This window comes from Myotis yumanensis, unplaced genomic scaffold (genome assembly GCF_028538775.1).
Source record: "Myotis yumanensis isolate MYYU_CA2020_CCGP unplaced genomic scaffold, mMyoYum1.0.hap1 SCAF_9, whole genome shotgun sequence".
Lineage (NCBI taxonomy): Eukaryota > Metazoa > Chordata > Mammalia > Chiroptera > Vespertilionidae > Myotis > Myotis yumanensis.
Window position 1 is genome coordinate 72,032,920 of NW_027223760.1, and position 26,143 is coordinate 72,059,062.

Sequence of the window (26,143 nt, forward strand, 5' to 3'; positions counted from 1 at the left end):
AACATATCCTCAAGTGAGGATTCAAAAAAGAGTTCAGGGGAGGCAATTAGAATAAGGGAACATCTTTCTAAATCATAGAGCTTTTTCCCAATTAGCTTGAAAAAAAAAAGTCTTCAGATAAACCTACAAAGCTAGAGAGAAAATTATTATAAAAGGTTAGTTAGATGCACGGCCTTCCTTGAATTCTCTATCATAAGTGCATTTCTTATCTTAGATTAGGCTAACAAGGTTTCTGGGACCCTCTCTTCTCAGGAAATTTAAGTGCCTCACTGAGCCAAGCTGACCTAGGTCAGCTCACTCGCCACCGAGGGGAACACATCACCCTGGGTTCTGGACTCAAACCCTCAGTCATTCCAAAGGCCTAAAGGTCACATACCATTCACAAACTATTTGCAGCAGAATATGCTTGTGTCTGAGATGCAGTGCTTTTTGCCACCAAGAGATTATGAAATGAGATAATAAACCCAGTAGGTAGTAGTTTAAGATGTTTTTAATGTGAGGCCTTGATTTTTTGTTAAAGTTTTTTTCTTCTTCTGAAGACAGCCTGTCTGGTATGACTATATCTGAGGTGTAGGCACATTCAGCAGAGAAACTTGGGTCCAGAGTTCTCAAAGGGGCCTTAGAGGATATTTAACCCCACTTCCTTACTATACATGTGAGAGAAGAGGCCAGGGAAGGGAAGTGATGTTCCCAAGGTCATATGGGGGAACCTAGGAAGCTGACTCAATCCCTCTCTCCTGCTCCTTTCACCACGCCAGGCTGCCCTCGCTATAACCCCGTCTGACCACATCCAAGCCTGGAATCAGCAACACCTTCCGAACCCAGGTGATGATTTGGAAAAGTTCAAAAGTATTTTCCAAATTCATCTTGACTGTCATTTTAGTCAACTTTGGACGAAACAATAACATTGATGTAAAGACTTTATTACCGAGATTTCAAAGCCTTCAGTTAACACTTACTACTGAGGTAGGTGGAGAATTGAAGCACAAAAGGAATGAGGAATGGAGAAGGAACTATGTTATAATAATTGGGTTATTTTAGAAGTCTGCAAGCCCTTCCTTCTATGAACTTAATCTATAAAAGATATCGTATCACAACAATGCTCACAGCAACATTATTCACCATTAAAAGATGGAAACAAGCCAAATTTTCATCAAAAGATAGACAGCTAAACAAAATATGGTATATACACACAATGGAACATTATTCAGCCATAAAAAGGAATGAAATTCTGACACATGCTGCAATATGAATGAACCATGAAAACATTATGCTAAGTGAAATAAGCATGTCACAAAGGGACAAATATTGCATGATATATACATGTATATATGGAATTATACATGGTATTTAGAATAGGCAACTTCATGGAGACAGAAAATAGAATAGAGATTACCAGGGCTGAGGGGGACGGGGGAATGGCGAGTTACAGTATAATGAGTATAGGATTTCTGGTTGGATAATAAAAAAGTTTGGGAAATGAACAGTGGTAATTATTGTACAACATTGTGCACGTACTTAGTACTATTGAATTGTATACTTTAAAATGGTTAAAACTGTAAATTTTATATTATATTTATTTTATCGCAATAAAAATCATACCAAAATCTGGATTATATTCTTTTCATTCTCAATTGTTATTTATTCATTGCTATTAAAACCCAAATTTCTTCTCAAGACCTTCGTACTATGGTCATCTATGTATGCTCGCACACGTAGACAAACAGAATCACACCCAGGTCACTTCGTGTCCTGCAGAGACCCATCCACAAACAGGTTTCCATCCTGAGACCACCTACATGATGACTCCAACAATAAAGCCCATGGCAAGACTAATGCAACCAGTGTTTCTGGAGACCCTGGCAACCAAACAACCCGACTGAGTCCCAGCTCAAGCCTTAAATTCCTCACCATGGTGGTGGTGGTGGTGGTGGTGGTGGTGGTGGTGGGGTATATATTTAGTTTATGTGTATTCTATCTGTAAAGAAAACTGTGTGCATATACCAGGAAGTCCTTCAGGAATAGCTAACCCAAGTCTGCTCCACCAGGCCCGTGAACAAAGAGATTTCAGTCCATACATGGCTGTTGGGTGCACTCAGCAATTGCATGTTACACCGAACAGCGGTGTCCTTAATGTAAATGCATATAATTGGGAGCTAAGTCTTTGTACCTTTACAGGACAAAGGATATAATGAGCAGAATGTACCACTTGTGAATTCTGAGGAAAGGAGAGCCTTTCATTTTTCCTTAAAAGAATCCATTTCTCACGATGCAAAGAGAATCTGAGAACAAGTCTTTTGAAACAGAAGCAGGGAGGAGGGTGCAGAATGTGAGTTTTGTGTTACAGTCATAATCGATCACCAGGCCCAAGAGGTGCCCATTCGGTGCCATACCGTAACGTTTACTCAACTTTAATTTAGAGGTTTTTCACAACCTCATCTTCCTTCATGGAAACCTTTCCATTGCCAGTGGTCTGACAACTGAGTCCACTAGCTTTTAAAGATTTCAAGAGTTTCCAAAGAAAAACAATCTCTAGTGATACTTCCCATTGCCAACACTCATGAACATTGAGCACAAATAAGCTGCCACTTGTGAGCTGTCCACTTGACTTCATTCCCTTGCGCATCCTAAGGATATGTCAAGATCACAGTAAGATATTGAGAGGCGACATCTTTAGAATAAGGTTTCATTCCCAATCAAAGTGCTTAATTAGCAGAACCACGATGCTAGAGAACTGTCCTTGAATACGCATGCATTTTAACCTCCATGTTATTTTTTCTGAAGCACACGTTTTCCTCTCACTGGATGGCCAGGAAATGATTAGGCGCAGAAAACCAACTGTCATAGGTGTCGACCCACAAAATAAGTGCCATCTTTCCAAGCAGGTTTTGGCTGCCTTCGAGGATGATATCCCGGTATATGAGGGAGACCATTCTTTGGAATCTAATGGCCTTATCTCCATTCATTTGGGATGAGCAACGCTCCTGTGGCCTAGTTACGGCTAAACTCTTTCAACACTTCCCACCAACCCCTCCTGGCCCCTCGAGCCATCCTCCTACCCCCAATTTCAGCCAACCATGCTTATAAGACATCAGTTAGTAAATCACAATTCAAATGACCCCACCCATTTGTTCAGCAGAAAGTGGCCTCTGGATTTGCTCCACGTGGACCCATAGGCCAGAGCTACCTATGGCAGGCTTGCAAACATGAACAGGACATGATTTATTTATGACGACCACATGTGCTTGATGCCCAGTTCCAGCAGGTTGGGGCTTCACTTGCCTGCCTCAGTCTAGGATGACCTCTCTACTCACTGTGTCCCATTTCAGGTACTGCCTTCCCAGGCTGGGGTAACAGAGAGGGGCAACTGGCCAGGGGGCGGCACACACCGATGCCCCTAACCCTGCTGGCCACATAACAGTCTGTGACCAAACACAAGGTGGGCAAATGGAACTTGCTACAAAGGTTCGCATGTCCAATGGTTTTCTGTGGAGAGTGGAGAAGTAGCTGCTGGAATACCTGGCCATGTGAGGTTCATGAAACTGCTGTGTATTTACCCACAAGAAAGGCTGGGTTGCTTGTGAGGGAAGCCCCGCTCCTCATTTCACAGATTTTGACATCCCCCGCCCCCGCCTCCCCACCACCACCACCTTTGGCAATGATGCTGCAAATGCGAATGGCAGATAGGCATCAGCAGGTCCAAACGTGGACTCCAACTGAAGTGCAGTAAACTTCTGCCTCCAACAGTCTCCCCCTCTTTACCCCCCAGTTGTATTTATACTTTGGAAGAAGTTAACGCGAAGCAGCAGACACCTGGGCGTGCTCAATTTTTGACAAGCCTTAGTCACTCTGTAACCAGCAGAACAATTCACAATATAGTCGAAAATCCTGTGAAGATCTCTGCCACACATGCTAACACTAAAATGCCAGTAGCTCCACTTACCTTCTTTATTAAGCCTCATAACCTCCCTGCTTTTTCCACCCTCCTTTCCAGCCTCTTCTAAATCTACATCTGCAGATGAAAAAGAAAAAGAAAAAAAGAAAATAAGGGAAAAGGGCGAAAAAAGGGGGGAAAAAAGCCAAAGTCAAGGGGGGCAGGGAGAGTGTTTATTTGCAAACAGATGGATATAAATACTGTATATGAAAATCTTTCCAAAATTGACAATGCGACGTTTTCTCCCAAGTCCGGATTTCCATCTACCTGGCCCAGATAGGTACCAAAAAAACTATGCAAGCAGCAACAGAGTAGCCTTTTAAACAGATACACCATGGGGCTGTGAAAGCCCACCCCGCGGGCTGCCACGGGGAGCCGGGCACAGACAGACAGACAGACAGCCCTGGCAGCAGGGCCTCTCTCTGTGCACTGATGATCTGTCTCTGTGTGTATTTATTTAGAGAGAGAGGGAGAAGCATGGAGGACACCGGGGGCCACTCTCTCTCTCACACACACACTTTTTCCCAGTGGCTCTAGGTGAATGGAAAGGTTACAGGATAATAAAAGGAGGAGGAGGCGGTGGGGTTCTTACTGTCGGAGCAGTGTAATTTGGCGGCGTCGATCCAGGAGGACCAGGGTTTGCCCAGAAACGCCTCCGGACTGGGCACTTTGCGATCCAGTGTCGCCATTGCTCTTCCTTCTTGTTGCTTTTTCCCTGTTCCTTCGGCAGCAGCAGCCGAGAGACACGGGATTCGAGAACGCTCCGACGTCATCTTCGGAACGTTCCGACATTGAGTGCTCTGAACGCGGGCGGGAGGGAGGGAGGGATGGGAGGAGGGGGCGGGCAGAGGAGAGCGAGGAGGAGGAGCCGGCGCCCCAGCGCCCGCCGCCGGATGGGCTCCGCTCGCGGCGCGCACGGCCGCCAGAGGCAGCAGAGAGGCGCCGGCTGCTCCGCGCCCGCCCGGCCGCCCGCCCGCCCGCCCCGCCGGGAGGGGCCGCGCGCCGGGCCAGCCGTGCGCCGGGGACCAGAGGCTGCCGCGCGCCCGGGGGAGGAGATGCTGCGCCGCCGCCGCCGCCGCCGCCTGCACCCGGGGGCCGCGAGGGGCCGGGCCCGGGCGCCGGGGACAGACCCCGGAGCGCGCGGCCTGGGCCGGAGGAAGGGTGGCCTTTCCCGCAGAGTTGCAGCGAGAGGACGGAAAGTTTTCGCCTGCAGCCCTTGCAGGGGGTCCCGCCCTCGAGGGGCCTCCGCACGGATCCCCGCGGCTGAGTGGGGCGGAGACGAGCAGGTTGGCCACCTCCGGCCCCCACCCCCACGACCACGCCAGGCCGGGGAAAGGACCCCGGTGACCTCGCATCCCATGCACCACCCCTTTCCCCGTCCTTCTCTTTCACGGGGGACCTTGGACCTGGAGGACTCCGCGAACGCCTCTGGGACCTGAGACCGGAGAGCGGATGGAAGTGGTTCTAAATAAATAGCAGGTGAGTTGGGGGCGAGAGGAGCTGCCTTCCCAGCTCGGACTGGGGGACACGCCGAGCTCCAAACTCAGCGCCCGGCGCCCCCAGGTCCGCTGCGCGGTGCGCGCCGCCGGCTCCGGAGAACCACCGCGGAGACTTGGCCCTGGGGTCTCGGTAGCGGGGAGCGAAGGCACCGGCGCCCGCCCGCCGCGCCTCCGGAGCAGTTTTCTGCGCTCCCTGCGGTGCGAGGAGAGTGGCCGGGACCAGCGCCTGGAGCCTCCCGCCAGGAATCTGACTCCTGGGAGAATTCATGCTCTCGCCAGTAGATAGGAAGCGCTGGATTTCCTCTGAATGTCGGACGTTTGATGCTTGGATTGAGATTTCCCTTCTCTCCCTAGAGGTGGGCAATAAAGGCCTTAAAAGGTCTCCTGGTATTTCTTTTTAAAAATCCCTTTGTTTACTTGGACTTACCGAAAACGTGGACAGTCCCCCACCGTAGGTATATCTTCCCTCTAGTTCCCCAGCACCCTTTTCGTTCTTACCACTTCTGTTTTCCCCTGGCTGACGCGCACTCATTTGAAGTTGCTCCGTGCTTGAGTTCTGCCCTGGCGGTGCCACCTAATTTCCCTGTATCTGAGAGCCAGGGTTAGGGTGGGCGATGAAGGAGCAGCTACACATTAGTCTTCAGTTGTGATGTTTGCGTGAATGGGCTTGTTTTTTTTTTGTTTTTGTGGTTTTTGTTGTTGCTCTGTGTGTGTGTGTGTGTGTGTGTGTGTGTGTACACGCGCACGCATTTGTCAGATCCAGATAAATTTCATTTGCCTTTGCACATAGGGACCACTAAATGGCCACGGTGCCACTGGGTGAAGAATTCTCATTTTAAGGATCGGTGGTGTTAACCGATATTTATTACCTATTGGCCTCTTATGTATGCCAGACCCCGAGTTTAACATTTCCTCCCTCCTCTCTCCTCTATTCATCATCCATCCATCTTTTCAACAGCTACTGCCTGCAATGGGCCAGGCGCCCTGCAGCAAAGGAAAACAAATGAGATCCAGCCCGGTCTCCGTGGAAGAAGGGTGGAAGAAGGAAGGCGTGAAACTTCTTGGGAAAACAAGACCCGCACACAGTGAGTGCCGGGGGTGGTAGATGGCGATGGTGGGTCTCTCAGCTCTGCCTGTTCCGAAGAGGAACTGAGATCCCGCTGGGAGAGGTCAGGCAATATGTCCCTGAGGAGACGGGATTGGCTCTGCCTCTTGGGCAGGGGAAGGATGTAGAATGGTAAGGTGAAGACTGGTTTTTGCCAAGGGAGGGAGCAGGATGGTGTTTGCAGAGGCTTCAAGCTGTGTATAAATGTGGTGTGTGTAGGTGCTGAGTGTGGCTTACCTGGGATGGTGGGTTACTGTTGGGTGTTGGGGTTGAGGAGGCTGTATAGTCAGGCTCGAGACAAATGATGGAAGGCACGGAATGATAGCCTAAAGAGTTTTGCTTGACAACTGGGAGCCACTACAGGGGCTTTCTGCAGCATAAGGGTAAGTAGAAAGTACGACTTAGGAAGATTACTCTGGCCTTGATGTCCAGGCTGTATTGCACTATGGAAGCTGGTTAGGAAAGTAGTGCCACACTATCGATAGTGTGAAGAAATGAAGGCCCATGAAGTAGAGAAGAGGGGACAGGTAGAAGCCTAGAGAGAGAGCATCTCATCAGAGGATATGTTGTATGTTTGGATTTGGGGAGAATCAGAGAGGGATATAGAGGTGCGAGGCACAAGTAATGAGATCCTGGGACATTTTTCCCTTCTCCTACTTCTCTCCGATTTTCCTTCCATTTTTGGTGTTTATTCCTCTATTGTGAATGCGAAGGAAGATGTGGTTGGCGGCCTCTAAGATGACCCCAGTGATCCTGGTATTCATACCCTTGTGGGATCCCCTTCCCTTCATTGTGGGCTGAACCTGATGACTTGCCTCTAACAAATAGAATAGGGCAAAAGGGATGCCATGTTATTTCTGAGGTTAGGTTACAAAAAGACAATGGCTTCTTGCTTTCATTCACTTGCTCTAAGAAAGCCCACTGTCATATTGTGGCAAGAAACCAAGGGAGGCCTTTAGGCTGTGACGTGTTGAACCCTTTACAGCCACGTGAGTGTGAAGTTTGTCTTCCTCCAGTTGAGCCTTGAGATTAGACCGAGTGCTGGCCCACATCTGTGAGAGGCCTTGAGTTGGAGGCACCCAGCTATGTCTTGCCTGTATTCCTGACCCACATAAACGGAGATCATTAGTGTTTGTCATTCTAAGTGGTTAAGTTTTGGAGTAACTTGTTACATAGTAATATGTAACTACTCCAGAATGACTTGAGTATAAAGTGAGTGGATAACAAAAAATAAGTTTAACAAAGGAAAAGTCTGAGCAGTGTTCCCTTGCTCCTCTTTTGAGCCTCCTGTGAATTGTGTATCATCTTTCCCCCCAATTTTTTTTTTTTTTTTTGGCCAGCTTTGTGGAACTGGTTTACACTAGTATCTCCTATACTCTGAGTTTTGTAATTTATCTTTATCCCTTGGATGCTCATGGTTTTGCTCTTTAAATTCAATTACTACTTTGTAGGAAGACTTCTCCAATGACAAGGTCATAATGTAACTTTGGAAACAAGTCTGCTGACAGCGATGCCATCACACTGGCGGTTGTTAACAACCCTGCCCTCCTCGGGGTGTGTGGAGTGCACAATGATGCAGGGACTCAAGCCCAGTGGCTGGGAGTCAGTGACGTGATCTTCCAGAAAATTCCGTCTCCTCTCCTGGGAGCCACTTGAAACCACTCAAAAAATCAAAGTGGCTTTTCCTTAGGTAAAGTCAGGGCAGCTCAGTTGCAGAGAAACAAAGCAATGGTTCAATATTTTAACATTAGTTTACTCTCCCAGCTGAGTTTATTTCTGCACAGCACCCTGAAGATGGTATGACAGCCTAAATATTATTCTCTTCTAGCTGAGAGGATTTTACTTTGCAACATAGAACTAGACTCTAAACGTGATTTAGCATCTCTACAAAAGAAGACCGGATACATTGCCCGTTTAACTAGATAATCAGAACAAGTGTACATTATTGCAGTTAGAGTTATGGAGTATAATTGTAGAGTTTCTGTTCTAAGCCTTCCACAAGTTCCACTGACTACAGAGATAATAATACCAACTTTGTGAAGCTGCAACCCACCTATCACTTTGTAAATCTGATAAAATGGCTGTCAATTACATTACGCTGCTAGGAACCAGAGAAGAAAGAAAGCATTGCTCATCAAACTACTAGACTTTCACACTTGACTTTCGATGAAAATTGAGGTCAGTTGGGTGTAGTGTTCAGGTCAACATGGTGCACACACGTTATTATTTACACATCTATACACATATGTCAACTGTGTATTGCAAATTTATCACAGACTTGAATTCCTTTTGATAGTAGTTATAAATACTGTTAGTGACAACAAGAATCTTATACATTCTTAATAGGAATAAATTGACCTGCAAAGCAGCAATTTAAAGCATGTTAACATAATGTCTCTGTGATAAAACTATCTAGCAACACCTTCTACCCCTCATGATTAATGTTTAGCAAGATAAAAGGGATGTAAATATTTTTATTGTTGTATCCTCTTAGGAAAATGACAGTGGTTGATTTAATTAAAAAGGAGATTCTCCCATAGACCAAATTGAGAAATCAGTTCAGTGAAGGTGACAATGGGAAATGCCTGTTTAATTTGAATAACACCCGGTTCTGTAGAAATGTGCGTCGAATACGTAGCCTGCTTAATCTGATTCATGTACTGTTTCACCACATTATTGAAAAGAAGAGGGAATATTAGCTCTCTCATTTTAGGATATTCAACTCCTGCTGGGGTCGAGGTGCTGTGTGCACAACTCACTTCCTACCTAGACTGTTGTTGCGAGTTACCTGGAGGCGACGAGGAGAAAATGACATGTTCCATTAAAATGAGGCATCCTTGGAATTGTTTGATGTTCTTTGCCTTAATTGAATCCATCTATCCCATCTGCCACTCTTCTCTCTAAATTTATTTCCCTAACCCACTCTCTCTGAGAATTGTAATTTGGGGGAAATTTGTTACATACGTTGTTCCTTTTATATAAGCTCTTTGCATCTGGAGGGCAGGTGTGCTGTCTCTCTGGCCTTGTTAGACAAGGTTGCCTGCCTCTTCCCTGCCCCCGCACATGTTGCTGGATCAAACAGGGCTGGGATAAAAGACCCCCAGTAGCAACCGGAGTAGAAAAGAACACAGGAATTCCAGGTTGTTCAATATGGGGCCCTAGCCATGTGCCAGGGCTGAATAAACATGGATTCAATAAATATAACTATAGAAACATGAAACTTGCATTCCGACTGCAGCCAAAAAAACGCAAATGTATTATTATTTTGAGGTAAAGTTGCCTTGAAACCCCTAGCTTTGATCACTTGAGGCCTCTGTTCCCCGGAGTGGCAGAGCAGCCCCATTTAACCAGTGCTCTTTCTCAGGGGTTAGGCAGGAGGAAAGGTAGCTGCTCGTCAGTGTTCTTTAGAAATCACTTTGGGCCCTTAACCTAAATATAAATAAAACTCAACATTAATATGCACGTATTAATTGGAGTGAGGTCCACATACCCCTCTAAACGAACCATATTCATATGGTTGAGGACACAGCGTAGGGTGGGGGTCAGAGCACAGGCTTGAGATTGACAGGCGTAAGTTAGAATTGCTCTTCAGGCATTTGTTTGAGAACCTTTCTTAGTCCATCTGAACCTCAGTTTTCATTTCTGTTAAATGGGTACTGAGGCTCTTCTCTTCAGATGGTTGTGCAGATTAAGTGAGATTCTGGGTATTGAGCCCCCCAGCACAGGGCCTGGCACACAGTGGACAGTTGGAAGTGTCCGCTGTGATTATTACGTTGGTTGCGATGCCTGGTGTAGACAACAGCAGCCAGTCCGAAGCAGGCCGATCCTCAGACACTTAGGAGGGCTCCTGTGGTTGCTGCTGACCACCGTCCTTCTCATTGGAGAAAGGAAACAAAAGCTCTTCTCTTTCCTTTGTACTGGCTGCTGCCCTGCATCGATTGGTGGAGACCTCTGACACTTCTGCCTGAAACTTCCTCTGGACCAGGACGTCAGGGCAGGGCGAATCCCCCTTTGTTCAGGGAAGACCTTCTTGTTATGTGAAGGAACTGCAAAACCCAAAGTCTGTGTGGACACAAAACTGCCTGTGCATGACGCTATACTAGTAAACAGTTGTCCTCATAGGAAGCAGAGGGAGTCTCTGCAAATCATTTTTTCTTTTGTAAAAGAAACTTAATATTGAATTCTAAAAATCTTGTATGAATGTGTCACTCCTCGCCCCCAGATCACTCTCATACCCCAAGTCTAACGGCATTTTTTTAAATACTATTTCCTATACATTGTCTCATTGTATGTATTTATTATTACAGGTGTAGATGGTATTGCTGTGTCTTTTTTTAATGCATAGTATCATATGGAGATATACATATATGTGATATATGTACACATACACATATATACATATACACATATATGCATTTTTTTCTTTTTATCGGTGGTTGAGAAAGAAGCTTTGTGTGAGCATAAATAAGATTGACAGGTGCGGCAGACCATTTTGTGGATATTTTCCTGCAGCTTTCTTTTTTCACATGCTATTACATGTCACTACATATGGAAACACCTCATTCTTTTAAACTGCTACATAGTACTTCATAAGACGTTCCAGAGTATATTTCTCTATATCTTATTGATGGACATATAGGTGTCTAGTTTTTTGTTTACAAAAAATAAGCTGGTCAACATCTTTATTTTATTTTGTGTTGTTGTCGTTAATCCTTACCTGGGGATATTTTTTCCATTGATTTTTTTAGAGAGTGGAGAGGCGGGGAAAAAGGAAGGGATGGGGAGAGAGAGAGAGAGAGAGAGAGAGAGAGAGAGGTGAGAGAGACACATCAATCAGTTGCCTCCCTCGCAGCCCAACCAGGTACGGGTCCCTTCCGTGGGCAGGCCAACACTCTAACCATTGTGAAACACACTGGCCAGGGCAGCATCTTTACTTTTCTATATGTTTCCTGGGCACCTGAGGGAGTATTTCTACTCAAAAGTAGAATTGCTGGGTATGTGCATTTTAAATTTTAATAGTTCTGCCAAATTATCTTCTAAAATAGCTGAATAATTTATACTCCCACTGGCAGCATAGGAATGTGTCCATTTCCTCACATCCTAATTAATACTCAACATTCTCAGATGTTTTAATTTTTGCCAGTATTATGGTAAAATTTTTCCTATTTATTTTGTATCTTCCTCATTTCTATATATTTTTGAACATTTTTTTCTTATGTTCATTGTATTTTTACTCTGTAAATTGCTGTTAACATCTGATGATTTGTTATTGGTATTTTTAGATCTTTTTATTGATTTGTAGAAATTTCTGTATACATTCTAGATTTAAATATTTTGTCTGTTTGAAAACAATGTAATTTTCCAGCTTGTTGCTTTTGTTCTTTTAACCTGTTTATGGCATGTTTTCCATACACCCCCCGCCCCCCCAATTTGGATGTATCAGGCTTTTCCTTGAAACCTTTAGCTTTTTGTGTCTAAAGGAGATGTACATGCAATCAGAAAGGAGAACAGGATAGCCTGTGAGAAGGGGCTGATCTGAAGTACCGGTAATAAAGGCTGTTGGAGCAGGACAGGTTGCTGTGGTGGGCAGCGAAGCCTGGGAGAGGAGAAATTTGAGCTGGGTGGGGGAAAGATTGGGGATATAAGTAGCCTGTGGGCATAGTGACCCATGGAACAGTGACCATCCTAACGAAGAGCCTCGGGTCACATAGAAACTGGTTCCCTAAAACAAAGCTCTTAGTTGAAAACGGGTGAATCATGGAGGGATTTGGAATCAGGAAAGGTTTAAAAGAGTTACAGGATGTTTCTCAGATTAAAATCTACAGTATGAGATAACATGGGTAATAATACTGTTTGTTCTTAGTCAAGTGGTTCATTTCCTTGAGAAATACTTTTTATCAAGAACAAATCTCTGAAATGAAGGCCCTATTGACCCTAATGAGCTAATTAGGTGAGAAACTTGAACCTTTGAACCATCCACCTGACATGTTTAGAAATTGCACCCAGTTGTACTAATAAAAGGGTCGTTTCTTCCTTTGTGGTTTACCCTCTAACCCTCCAAAACTGGGTCATTTTCAAAGACAAGTTAAACAGACATTTCGCTCTAAGTAGGCTGACCCAAATGGCTGAGTTTGCCTAGGGAGTCCTGGATTATGCAAAATTATTAATAGCTCCCCCTTCCAGTCTCAAAAGTGCCCTGGTTTGCATGATAAATTATATGCTACCCTAATTCTAAGTGATCTACTTTGGACTTTTTCTTTTTGCTTACTGTGTGGATCCTCAGTGGCCAAAGGGACGCTTTCCAGCTTAAGGGCATTTGCCCGCCATGTGCATTCTATCTTTTTGAAATGGTTGTATTTTCTCCCTTGCATACAAATGATGGCAAAAAAATTCAGAAGAAAAACAAACAACATAAATAAGATGAGTTACCATAAACCTAGAAATAAACATTAATATTTCGATCTATATGTCTATATGTCTACATACCTATACATACCGACTGGCCCGTCGCTATGACATGCAATGACCACCAGGGGGCAGACGCTCAATGCACAGGCATGGAAACATGGAACAGACTGATGAATCTCAGAGGGAAGGGAGGAGGGAGGAGGGCAGGTAGAGATTAACCAAAGATCTTATATGCATACTAGAGGCCCGGTGCATGGATTTGTACACCGGTGGGGTTCCTCGGTCTGGCCTGCAGGGATCGGGCCGAAACCAGCTCTCTGACAGGCTCGATCCCCAGTATGGGGCGTGCAAGAGGCAGCCAATCAAAGATTCTCTCTCATCATTGATGTTTCTATCTCTCTCTCCCTCTCCCTTCCTCTCTGAATCCAATAAAAATATTTTTTTAAAGGAAAGCCAATGAGAGTTTTGAACAATCTGACTTGAGCAGATCCTCCTGGCTGCTGTGTAGGGATGGGGTTAGGAAGAGGGGAGAGTGGAAGCGAAGAGGACATGAGGGAGCTATTTGGGGAGTCCAGGTGAGAGATGGTGGTAGCCTGGATTAGGGTGGAATCTGGGCTAAGGTGAAGGCCAGACATGGTAAAAGTGGGCAGATATGGGATTATTTAGGCCACCGATGCTTGGATGGGCGTGGGTGGGGGTTGTGGAAGAGGTTGGTATCCTGGAAGACTCCCAGATTTGTGGGCCAGATGGATGGGAGTTGTCACCAGGATGATGAGCTGCTGAAGGAGCAGGTGATGATTAACCTGCAAAGTGAAGATCCAAAGGAGAAACTGCTTTGGAGAGCAGCCACTATGCCCACAGCTCCGTCTGAGGCAAGCTGACTGGTCCTGCCGCCAGGGCCACAGCCAGTTAGACTGGGAGAACGCCTGAGCTGTGGCCATGATATGGTCTATATGAAAGCCTGTCTGTGAAGGGTGCTGTGCCATAAAGAGTTGATGAGACCTCCTTCGGGGGATTTGAAAAAGAACCCAAGTGAGTGACAACATTTAGAACTGTGGACATAAGAAAGGTCATACAAAAAGGCAGAAAGTGGAAGCCATGAGTAAGCCAAACTCATAAGAAGGAAGGTAGGAGAGAAGAGAGAAGCTGGGGCAGGAGAAGAGGCTGAAGGGCCATAGGGCACTCCAGAGGGACTGATGGGCCCCCGACCCTGAGTGTGGCCAGCTGGTTAAGAGCTAGGCTTGCAAGTTGAGCAGATGTAGTTTTGGTTTCCCAGCTCTGATGCTGATAGCTGCATGACCTCAAACAAGTCACTAAACTTCTCTAAGGCTCTGTTCTGTTCCCTAAAGTATAACATAGACACCATAATATGTATTTCTTGGGCTTGTTGTGAGGATTAAAGAGATACACATGAGAATGGGAAAAGATATTTGCAACACATAAAACCACTGGAGAACTGGTATCCAGAATAAAAAGTTGGAGGGGGCGTGGAAAGCTTATACAAATCAATAAGAAAAAGACAGCCAACCACCGCCCCCCCCACCCAAGCAAAAGACTTGCACAAACATTTATCAAAAGAGGATATTAACATGGCAAAAAAAACATGAAAATAGGATCAACCTCATTAATAAACAATCAGGGAAATACAGTGAGATTCCACATGCAACAACATAGATGAATTTTATAAACATAATGCTGAGCAAAAGTAGCAAGATAGGGATGGATGTGTGAAGTGTGAGTCAGTGTATTAAAAATTTTTAAATTAAAAACAGACATTAAAACTACAGTTTAAATATTATACACATATACATCAGATTGTCAAAGTCTGAAAAATCTGATAATACTAGGTGTTCGTGAGGATGTGCTACAATAGGACATCTACATGCTGGTGGGAATGTAGATTAATACAGCCTCCCCTTTGTCTCAAGGGAGCCCACTTTCAGTTTCCCCCAGAGGCTGTGTTTTCCTGCTTTGGTATTATCTAGTAAAATTGAGAACATGCACATCCTACAACCCAGTGATTCTGTATCTAAGAAGAACATCTCATGTTCACTAAAATATACAAGTATATCTATAATTCTATCGTTCATAGCCTCATGCTAGAAAAGATGCCAATCTCCAGCTGTAGAATGGGTAAGTAGATAATAATATAGTCACACCGTGGAGTACTATGTGGCACTGAAAAATGAATGAACTCTGCTACTGAGAACAACATGAATGAATCTTAGAAACACAATGTTAAACATAAACAACATAGCATATGATTTATTTTAAAATTCAAAACTAGGCAAAACTATACTATAAGCCATATAGTGGGGTTTTTATTGCATAGCATATACTGTTGAGCAAATGATAAAAGTAAAGAAGTGATTATCACACAAGTCAGAATAGTGGTTGCTTCTGGGGGAGGGAGGGTTCCGGGACTAGACGGGGATACCTGCGTAAAGAGGATTTGGCAGTACTTGGAGGTATTCTATTTCTTGATCAAGGAGGTGGTTATACAAGTGTTTGCTTTGTGATTGTTCATTATGTTGTACATTTGTTTTGAACAGTTTAATCTAAGAGTATTTTATTCCACAATTTAAACAGGTTTAAAAAGAAGAAAGCTAACACTTGTAAAATGCTTGGCATAGTGCCTGGCCCATATTAAGAGCTCAACAGATGGCAATTTTATTTACTGTTATAACCCAGTTGTTAGAGCCACATTGTATCCTAAGCAACCTCCCAGCTTCTGGACTGAGCTTTAGTCTCCATGAGGTCTGGCTTTGAGGTAGAAATTCTGGACTCCTCTGTTTGCCAGAGTGGCCCCCTACTATACCCCATTATTTAAGACAGTGCTGCTTAACTGATGTGTGGTGGTTTACTGCACTGCCTCAAACTGGAATATACATACAAGCATATCTATAACTTTATTGTTCATGGTCTCACGCTAGAAAAAATGCCAGTCTCCATCAATTCAGTACCTGGAAGTAATGCACAGTCAGTCCAGCCTGCTGGCAGGACCAGGTTAGGGCTCAAAGGTGGAACCTGATGGCAAGCTGGTGCCAAAGAAATGAGAACACGTGAAAACTTGGCCTTCTGAGAGTCTGTTGGGGAGGTAAAGACAGACCCAAACAATAGTGATGTAGAGGGGGACCAGGTGCATCCCAGGATATATGGGGATGCCATTAAAAGCCTTCAGTTATGTAGCCCCCAAATCTAGCATTCCACAGAAAGGATGACAGTCACTGACCAAAGTAATCTGAGAACGTCTCTCTTCCCTGCAAGCCATCGTTATTATGAAGGTTGTTGTGTGCAATAGCTAATTATAATAATAGCTAATAATTATGGGATGCTGATCATAACCAGGCAGTGTACTAATACTTGTCCTCATTTCCACCCTATGAGGTAGGTGCTATTATCCTCTCCGTTTCAGTGGATACCCATGAGGCATGGAGGGAGTCAGTACCTTGCTGAATGTCACACAGCTGGTAAGGACTAGAGCCAGGAATAGGGATTATTCTTATTTCCTGGTTCTAGAGGGAGAGTGTAGTCCAGTGTCAGGGAGTTAGATGGAGGCAGGTTTTGCTAAGGATGAGCGAACACACCCCAGTGGTGGAATGGGGCGTTTTTAAGAACAGCAGATTCTCTCTCTAAGCAGGGGCAGCCCGACAATTTATGAGATGTGCTTTTAGAGGAGAGTCCCGCATTGAGTTGCAGGTTGGACTAACTTCCCTTCAAGGTCCTTTCAAAGAATCCCAAAGGGAAGTTGGCATTTTAGTAGGGTTTCCAATAGGACGCTGGACTATATGCTTATTTTCTTTTTAAATACGAACCTCCAAACTTTAGTGCATACCCTGATGTATAAACTATTTGAGTGCACTTTCATGTTGATGGCCATGAACTTCCTCAGAACTCTTGAGGCACAGGAAAATGATTTTCCCTATGGGGTGGTTTTCTTTTAGTCTTTCAGCTGACAGTAGTTGCAAAGAGCCTTTCTGACTGGCATGAAGTATCTTTCTACGCTTTAGAAGAAAAATAATTTGCATAAAACATTCTTCCACATTCATTTCTTTAATTTCAGACCAGAGGTGCTGAGCTTTTCATATGGACTTTCCTGCCACACCTCCCACGACTGGCATGTGTAGTGTGAAGACTACATGTGCAGCATTAACAATGGTGTTTGATAGCATTTGGGCTGTTTAGAATCTGCCCTTTAGACTGAAATGATATGTCTGGCTTTGTTTCCAGGGTTACAGAAACTTCTTTGGTCTATTTCCAGGCCTGAGCCCAGTGGAAATGCTACCACCCTGCAGGATAATGGAGGTGTTGATCCCGAGAAGGAATATTCCTGTCAAAAAAGGACTCCTTGTGGTTAACTGGGCCCAAATTCATAAGCACAGTTTAGCAGCTGTTGTTTACGGGGGGCCTGTCTCTCTCTCTCTCCCTCTCTCCTCTCTTACACACACACACACACACACACACACACACACACACACACGCTGTATTTCAGGGAAAAGCCACAGACTAAGCGGCCAAGCCTCTTGCACTATGTTCCTGCTCTCTGAACCCACCTTATACTAGTAAAGGAGTTCCTGGAATGTATATTTTGACCAATGGGCTGAGACCTGCTCCATCCAATCGGAGCTACTCAGCTATATCCTTATTTGCATTTTTACTGACCAGTCAGAATGGCTCCATAATGAACAATTAGAACGTGCAATTCCAACCAGTCAGGACAGTGTTTTGGGGCCTATCAAAATGTGCAAATTTGGGTTCTTCATTTGCATAAAAACAGACCAATCAGGGACCAGGATGAGCACTTGCTCTACATAAGTGGAACCTCCCCATTGTTTGAAGGGAGCCTACTTTTAGTTTCCCCCTGAGGCTGTCTTTCCCCACTTTGCAAACTGTTCACCTGAATGAAGTCTCCTTTTCCACACTCCAGATTGGGGACTCCTGTTGATATTGGTTTGGCAGCAGCTAATATTTGTTGACAGAGGCATAAGGTGGCATTTGGCTGAGCCTTTGCTATTACCTGACAAAACTGACTTGGTTGTGGTTGAGTGTTTGGCCTGAGAGTGTAAAATAGACCCTGATTTTCTCCATGGGCAAGTATAAGAGCTGAGTTGCATATACTAGTTGCTTTTAAGGTCTTAGAGTAATAACTGTTTTAACTATATGTGTAGAAGCTGAGGATTGTCACATGTGCAACTTGGGTGTGGGACCCCTGCAAGCCTGGGTTATAGTCCTAGCTGTGGTTTTAATAGTTATATGACCTTGGGCAACTTATTTAAACCTCTGGGCCTTAAATTCTTCATTTGTAAAATGGAATAATTTCTGCCATTCAGTACTATTACAGGGAATGAAGGATAAATTACATCAAATACCTGGCCCATAGTAGGGATTCCATACATGTTAAGTGACTTTAAGAAATCTTTTAGGCCTTATTCGTATGTTTAATGATTCCATTGTAAGGAAAGCCCAGGGGCACTTATAACACACTTCTGCTTATACTGCTTTCCTTGGGAATGAAATACTGTGCACTAATGTGTTACCTCCTAAGAGTATTAGTATGAGATCAACCAAAGGACTTGTATGCATGCATATAAGCCAAACCAATGGACATGGACAACAGGGGGATGAGAGCATGAGTGGGGGGGGAGGGGACGGGGGTTAATGGGGGGCATGATGACACATTTGTAATTCCTTAACTAATAAAGAATTTAAAGATTAAAAAAAAAAAGAGTATTAGTATGTATATACCCACTAGGATGCTTTTGCAAAACCCCCAACTCAAAGTAGCATAAAAATAAAATGAATTTATTGGTTCGTGTAACTGAGAAGTCCCATGATAAAGTTCGCTTGGCCCAGCAGCTCCAAGATGGATGGAAAAGCCTGGTTTCTTCTCTGCTACCCCTTGTTATCAGCTTTATTCCAAGTCTGCCTTCTTTGTAGCTGCAAGATGGTTGTCAGCAGAAGTCTGGGTCCATCTGTTAGAACTGAATTTACTCAGTGTGATGGAAAACCTATTATAATAGTGGCTATAAGATAATAGAAGTATTCTTCTCCCCTCGGTAGGAGAAATGCAGCGATAGGCAGCCTAGGGCTGGTATGGTGGCTCCATCTTGTCCTGGGCCCAGATTCTAACTTGATGCTGCACATATTAGGGCACTACTCCCTTTCTCAAGGTCACCTCCAGGTCCAAAATGACTGCTGGAGCTCCAGCCATTACATCTGCTTTCTAGGCCAGAGGAAGGAAGACGAGGCGACTCTTTGCAAGTACCACACAGCGCTGTTGCTTTTGTCGCATTGGCTCGAACTTAGTCATGTAGGGTGGGAAAGAGAGACTGGGAAATAGAATCTCTAGTTGGACTCAAATCCGCCCAGCTGGGAATTGAATCACGCCTCTTCCCAAGGAGAAAGGGACAATGAGTACTTGAAGGCAAGCAGCAGTGGTTGCCACTCGGGGCCACATGCTTCTTTATTCAGGCCCAGTGGACACAGAATGTCTTTTTTTGGGAGCTTCCGTGGAAGGGAACAAATGTTTTCTTCTGGGAAAACCCCAGAAAATACACCTCGTCCCATTGGCTCAAACTGGGTCTTCTACCCATCCTTTCATAGTTCACCGGTGTGTGTGTGTGTATGTGTGTGAGAGAGAGAGAGATGGTCAGTGCTGATTGGCTGGAGCACATGAGAGCTCTCTGCATGGATCAAGGGCGGGGGCTGGTTCCCCAGCCACATCCATGGGACACTCAAGGACCCATTAGGGATAGGGGAGGGACCTTAGTACAAAGTTTTCCTCCACTCTGCAACTCCCTGCAGCCTTCCGTTCATGATGCTAAACAATTCTAGGACTTTTAACCTCTTGTATTTTAGGTCCCTTATTTATCTTTATGGATATTTTCTGAATCCTCTCCAATCTTTCCTGATTCATGCTGGGCACAATAATAAACAGGCAAACCTCTGAATCTCTCTCAGCTTCAATTTACCCATCTATAAATGATGAGGATCATGGTATCTACCTTGCTCCAAAGATCAATTGAGATGATACACATATGCTTGGCACACAATGGGCACTGAATAAAGGTGAAATAATAACCATGCTTCCTGATTCTCAGGCCCAATTCTCCTATTTGCGTTTTTCTCTCTCGTGCTCGTTTCTTTACCTGAAGCCTTAGGAACCGTTCTGTTGTGCTCCAGCTTCTGTTTCTGTAGTTTGCTTGTTTCTCCTTTGAAATTCTTTTCAAGAAATGTCCCTGTGTCTATTTCTGACTTCTCTAATTTGCCAAGGTAACTTTCTGTGCCCGAAGGAATGAAAATAGGGAAAAGTGATTCAGGTGGGCAGAGAGGAGAAAAGAAGCTGTGAGGAGCGGGTGGAGGGAAGGCTGCTATGGTCCCATGTCGTAGTCCCGCCCTCTATCCCCCACTGCTTCAGCCTCACCCCTTCCTAACCAGCCCAACCAGAGGTCGACTTCTTGCTAGGTGGCTGAGTTGCTTAGAAAAGGATGAAGATTATGCTCGATTTGTTCATGTGAGTTCATATAAGAAACACATCCTCAGTCATTAGGTCCTGAATTGGTCTCCATACTGCTTAGAGTGGAGCATATGAGTTTATTCAGTTTAGAAATTCAAAGGATGGGCTCTCCCTCTTGAACTGAGAAAGCCTCCTCCAGCTGCATCTCAGATGATTTGTCCTCACCCTCTTACCTCCTTCCAGCCTGCTCTTCTGGCTTCTGCAAGGCCAATGGAGCTGGGAGGATTTGCACCCATTTTCCTATGCAAAGAGGTGCTAGTGAAATCCCGCCCTTGCACGTAGTGGAGGACACCAGCATTCCCGGAGTGCTGCTTGTAGTTCAGTCTTAATTATCAGGGAGGGGTAATAGCTCACATCAATGGCCAGCCACTCTAAGCACTTTGCAGGCACAGTGATAGTAATCGCTAACAGTTAATAGGGTGTTTACTACGTGCAAAGTGAAGTTTAAATTGTTTTCTATATATTAATTTATGCTATTCCCTAGTACTCCTCTGAAGTAGTAACTACCAGCATCCTCATTTTACAGATGGGGACCTGGGCTCAGAAAGGTTAGACAACTTGCTCAGGGTCATTCAGCTAGTGTCAAAGCCTGAATTAAAACTAAGATTGTTTGTCTATGTGTTCATAGCTAGTACCTCCTCATGAGGAGGTTTTAATATTAGTATCATACCCATTTTACAGATAAGGAAACTGAGGCACAGAGAGAGGAAGTAGTCCTGGATTCAAATGTGGACATGAGACTCCAAAGCCTGGGTCTTACCTGGTATGTCATGCTACCTCCTCCGGGGACATGTGAGAGCACCTTCTGACCCAGCACTTCACGCAGGAGGAGCCCGAGGACCACATGTGACTGTGGAACTCCTCTGGGGGCAACTAGTGGTGTGGCACAGGATGCAAACCCAGCAGTCCTGGTAGCGCTTCTGGGGCCTGGAGGGGAGTGAAGAAGGCAGGCCCTGTGATTGTCAAATCACATCTCTGGCACCAGGAACAGAATTCACTTGTGCTTTTACTGCTTTCTGATCTCTTCTTTTCACCCCTGGGGCTGTTGGTCAGGGTGTCCTGGGACCCGCAGTGGGCTCTGAAGCATCAGATACTGCACTCATAGTTCCACCAGTTACATAAGGGAACTAGCAAGGGAAGACATCATTTAAGATGTGATGATTGATTTATACCATGACTTGTTTCATAAAGGATTTATGACAGTGTAAAGAAATGCCTCCCACTCTGGGAGACAGCATCAGTTAGGCTCTCTTAGGCTCCTAGAAATCCCAGGGACCTAGACGGACCCCATCATCTTCCTGCACCTCCATTTCTTTACCTTAATTTTTTTAAATCCTCACCCGAGGATATTTTTCCATTGATTTCTTAGAGAGAGTGGAAGAGAAAGGGAAAGACAGAGAGAAATATTGATGTGAGAGAAACACATTGATTGGTTGCCTCCTGCACACGCTCTGACCAGGACCTGGGCCGGGGAGGATCCTGCAACCAAGGTACAGGCCCTTGACTGGAATTGAACCCGGGACCCTTCAGTCTGTGGGCCGATGTTCTATTCACTGAGCCAAACCAGTGGGGCCGTTTCTTTACCTTTACATTGGAAATGATGTCTTCCTGGTAGAACTGGGCGGGTACTAATGACAGCTCCTGTGAAGTTCCCAGCACAAGCCTGGCACCAGTAAATGCTCGGTGGGTGTTGATGGTGATGGTGAATGTTACCAGGCAGACAACAATGCAGCCTAAGAAAAACAAGGGCAGGTCATACAACGGAGCCAGATTTGAGGCCCGTACAAAAACTCCCACCACAAAGTCGTCCTGGCTCTCTCGGGGCCGGTGTGAAGACAGGAACCTGATCGGTGAATTGTCCACGATGCTCACCAGGAACACAGTGCTCAGGAGAGGCAACCTTCCAGGCCAAGGTGGGAAGAAGGATCTCTCTAGAATCCTTCTGAGGAGGACACTGCAGTGCTCTACACAGTGTCCTCAGCAACTACTTTAGTGTAAACCCAGTGACAAATGCCACTGTCCGGCCCTTAATGAAGGTTAGGCCACAGCATAATCCATTAGAAAGCATTGCGCTGAGAGGCAAATGATGGAGTCCAGGCACAGTGCTCTCCACTGTTTTAACTTAGCTGTAGGTTATGAGCATAATAGGGACCCTCAAGACCTCTGGGCCCTCTGCATGTATTACCTCATTTAAATCGTATAACAACGACTTGAGATTGGTAATATGACCATCCCCATTTTGCAGATAAGTAAACCAAGGCCCAGAAAATAGGCCCAGCGCCACTGAGCTCATGATCCCTGGTCAGGCTTCCCACCCAGACAGGCAGGCTCCAGACCTGGGACCACTCATCTCCCCCTACCATCATTCGGGGAGACTCGTTAGACTCAGCATCCTTGTGGTTGTCCCTGGCAGCTGAGCCTTTGACAAATCTTCAGCATCAGTGAGTTCAAGATGTGTATGTAAATGCTGACGGGCAGCTGCTGTTTGGGGCCGGTTAGTGCAGAGCGGTGTGCTTTCCCTGTCGGCCGAGAGGGCACAGGACTGACACATTCTTGCTCATGAGCTTGAACCAAATGACCTCAGCTCAGAAAAAGGGAGGTCAGCAGGGGAGCAGCGCCAAGCCCACCTGAAGGAAGGAATCTGCAATCTACTCTAATGCACAGACAAATGGATGATTGAGGACTCAGTGTTTTCTGTGTATTACGGCTGCAATAATTTTAGTATGAAAACGTGTCAAGGCGGTTAAGTTCCTGTTTCGGCTATTTTGACAAATGAATATATGGCACCACAGGATACTCAGTGCACACTCCTTCTATTGTGGTTTTTGCCTAACGTATTGGACCCCTAAACAATCTGGCAGGAAGCCTTAACAAAGCTCCCCCACCCTGTCACCACCAGCACAATGCAATGTTCTAGGAAGGCCAAATAGAGTGTTGTGCTGTTTCTGCGTGGTAGCCATGTGGTCATAATTGTAACGGAAGCAGGACTCTAAGTGGTGCAGGCTTTGGGCTCCTCCTCCTCTTGTATATCCATCGTAATTGACAGAGTGCCGTGTCCCCTTCTGTGAGAGCTGGGCCCCCTAGGATTTCCCGAGACTGTCTGAGGGTTGGTGGTTTCCTGTTCAGCCCACCATCCAGGCTTGTCAGGTCCTAGTGGTGATTGCTCCTCCCCTACCTGCATCACCCCCTGCCGTACAGGGCCCACTTGTCCTCAAAGTGTGGTCCAGTTGGAGGAATTAGAATACAGCATAGCACAGGCAAATGTCCTGTCCCTTATTAGGATCGTGGGCCATGTCCCCTGAAGGCTCTGTCGTGCCGTTATCTTCTTGGATTTGCTCTTCCCCAGAAGCTGCTGTTTGCCCAGCTAACTGCCTCCTCCAATCCCCAAATTCCAGTTACTTCCTTGCAGAGCAGAATTTAGCTCATGCTTCGTTTCCCCCTTTACTTCCCAGGCCATGGCCAGAGCTTGCTTCTCTCACCCACGAAGTCTCAACCAGGCTCACATGGTATGTTTCTTCACTGGAAGGGGCTTTATGTCCTAATATGAGACAGTGGCTACAGTCATAGTTTTAAATAGCATTTCCTCCCTGCTACATCAGATGTGTCAGAGCTTACAATATAGTTGGGAATTAAATCTTTATAATGAAAGGACAAAATAATGATATAATAAAAGTGACCAGAAATGAGCTGTGAAGCCATGAAAAGACCTGGAGAAAACTTAAATGTGTATTACCCAATGAAAGAAGCCAATCTGAAGAGGCTACATACTCTATGATTCCTACTCTGACATCTTGGAAAAGACAAAACTATGGAGATGAGGGGTTGGCGGGGAAGGGAGGAATAGGTAGAGCGCAGAGGATTTTCCAGTCAGTGAAATGCGTCTGTATGATACTATAATGGTGGATACACGTCATTATACATTTGTCCAAACTCATAGAATGAACACTAACAAGAGTGAATGTAAGGATCAAAGTCAACGGTGGGCTTTGAGTAATAATCATGTCTCCATGTGGATTCATCTATTGTAACGAGTGTGCCACTTGTGGGCAATGTTGAGAAAGGGGGAGGGACTGTGTGTGTGAGGACAGCAGAGGACTATGGGAAATCTCTATACTGTCTGCTCAATTTTGCTGTAAACCTAAAACTGCTATTATTAAAATAAAGTCTATTTTTTTTAAAAAAAAGACTCCAAATAGGAGATTAAGTAAATAATGGTGTCCCCCAGGTAAGGGGGAAGACGAGAGGATGGCTATTGGCTGGGGTGGCCCCACTAGGCTTTCGGGGGAGAAAGTAGAAGTTGGATTGAGGTTGAGGGATGATGGGATTTGATGTGTGGGGAGTGAGGAGGTGGTGTCACCGGGAGAAGGAGTAGCCTGAGCAAAGGCATAGAGGTGACCTGGCGTGGGACCCACAGGGCTGAGGGGTGAGCCGGGTCCGGCCGGCAGGAAGAGCAGGTTTCCTCAGCAGGTGAGAAGGAAAGCAGAGAGCTGCCGTGGAGCCGCTGACCGTGGTTTTCTGGTAGCAATTCTGAAGCGAACGCCTTGATTGTGGTTTCCTGATAAGAGACACTCAACGTTGTAAACTGCTAGGGAGCAGCTCTGTAATTCAGTCTGTTTTCTTACAACATGTGTTTGTTTATTACAGAGATCTGTGATGACTTGAGGGTGTCATGTCAACCTTGTCTCATGTACCAGCTGAACTCAGTGACACGAGCATCCTGACAGATGGGATGTTATTACTGAACCACCGGGGAGGGTGCCCGGGGCTGACTGTGCTTCGTGTGTAGTGAGGACCCACTTGACCCGAGTGAAGGCAGCAAAAACACCTCGCATTGGAACCCCATGCCTGTGTCTGTTACTCCAGTGGTTCTCAAACTTCAGAGTCACTGTCTGAGTCACTGGGGGATGGAGGGAGGGGGGTTAAAAACATAGAAGGCCATGCCCAACCCCCAGAGTTTCTGATTCAGCAGGTCTGGGGCATGGCCAGAGAATCTGCATTTCTAGCAAGTCCCTAGGTGATGCTGATGCTACTGGCTGGGAGATCACACTTTGACAACACAAGTCTACTCCTGAGCCCCGTTGTTAACATAAAACTCACCCTCTCCTCTTCTGCTTCTATGAAGGTGTGGCCTAAGGCACTTCAGTTTCAGAATGGAGGCCAAAAGATGGAAACAACCCAAGTGTCCATGAACAGATGAATGGCTAAGTAAAATGTGATATAAATACATATATTCATCTGTCATATATATATATATGGTGGAATATATATATATGGTGGAATATTATTCAGCCATAAAAAGGGATGAAATGCTGATACCTGTTACAACATGGATGAATCTTGAAAACATTATGTTAAATGAAAGAAGTCAGTTACATAAAGCCACATGTTGCATGATTTCATTTATGAAATGTCTGGAATAGGCCAGTTCATAGTGACAGAAAGCAGATTGGTGGTCGCCAGAAGCTGGAGTAGGAAGGAACGAGGAGTGACTGCTTTTTGGGTTTCTGTTTGGAATGATGAACTTCTAAGCCTAGACAGTGGTGATAGCTGCACAACATTGTGAACCTACTTATTGGGTACCACTGAATTATACACTTTGAAATGATTAAAATGGTCAATATTATGTTATGTACATCTACCACAATAATAAATTAAAAGAGTTACTGAAGTGCTGTTCTACC

General features: G+C 45.2%; 1 protein-coding gene and 1 long non-coding RNA gene across 9 annotated transcripts in view; one reads left to right on the forward strand and one right to left on the reverse strand.

The window, feature by feature from the left end:
- ATXN7L1 (ataxin 7 like 1) overlaps positions 1-4,707 on the reverse strand; it is a 221,373-nt gene extending 216,666 nt beyond the window's left edge. For 6 of the 8 annotated variants that reach the window (XM_070424632.1, XM_070424631.1, XM_070424627.1 and 3 more), the window contains exons 1-2: positions 4,527-4,707; positions 3,944-4,012 (exon numbers count right to left, since the gene is read on the reverse strand). In XM_070424632.1, the coding sequence (XP_070280733.1) occupies positions 3,944-4,012; positions 4,527-4,707 (250 nt within the window). The remainder of the gene's footprint in view (positions 1-3,943; positions 4,013-4,526) is intronic. The other 2 variants (XM_070424630.1, XM_070424629.1) reach the window with 2 other exon arrangements.
- Positions 4,708-5,063: 356 nt separating this feature from the next.
- LOC139017017 (uncharacterized) overlaps positions 5,064-26,143 on the forward strand; it is a 40,550-nt gene continuing 19,470 nt past the window's right edge. The window contains exons 1-2 of the long non-coding RNA XR_011472747.1: positions 5,064-5,413; positions 6,392-6,518. This is a non-coding gene — a long non-coding RNA (uncharacterized lncRNA). The remainder of the gene's footprint in view (positions 5,414-6,391; positions 6,519-26,143) is intronic.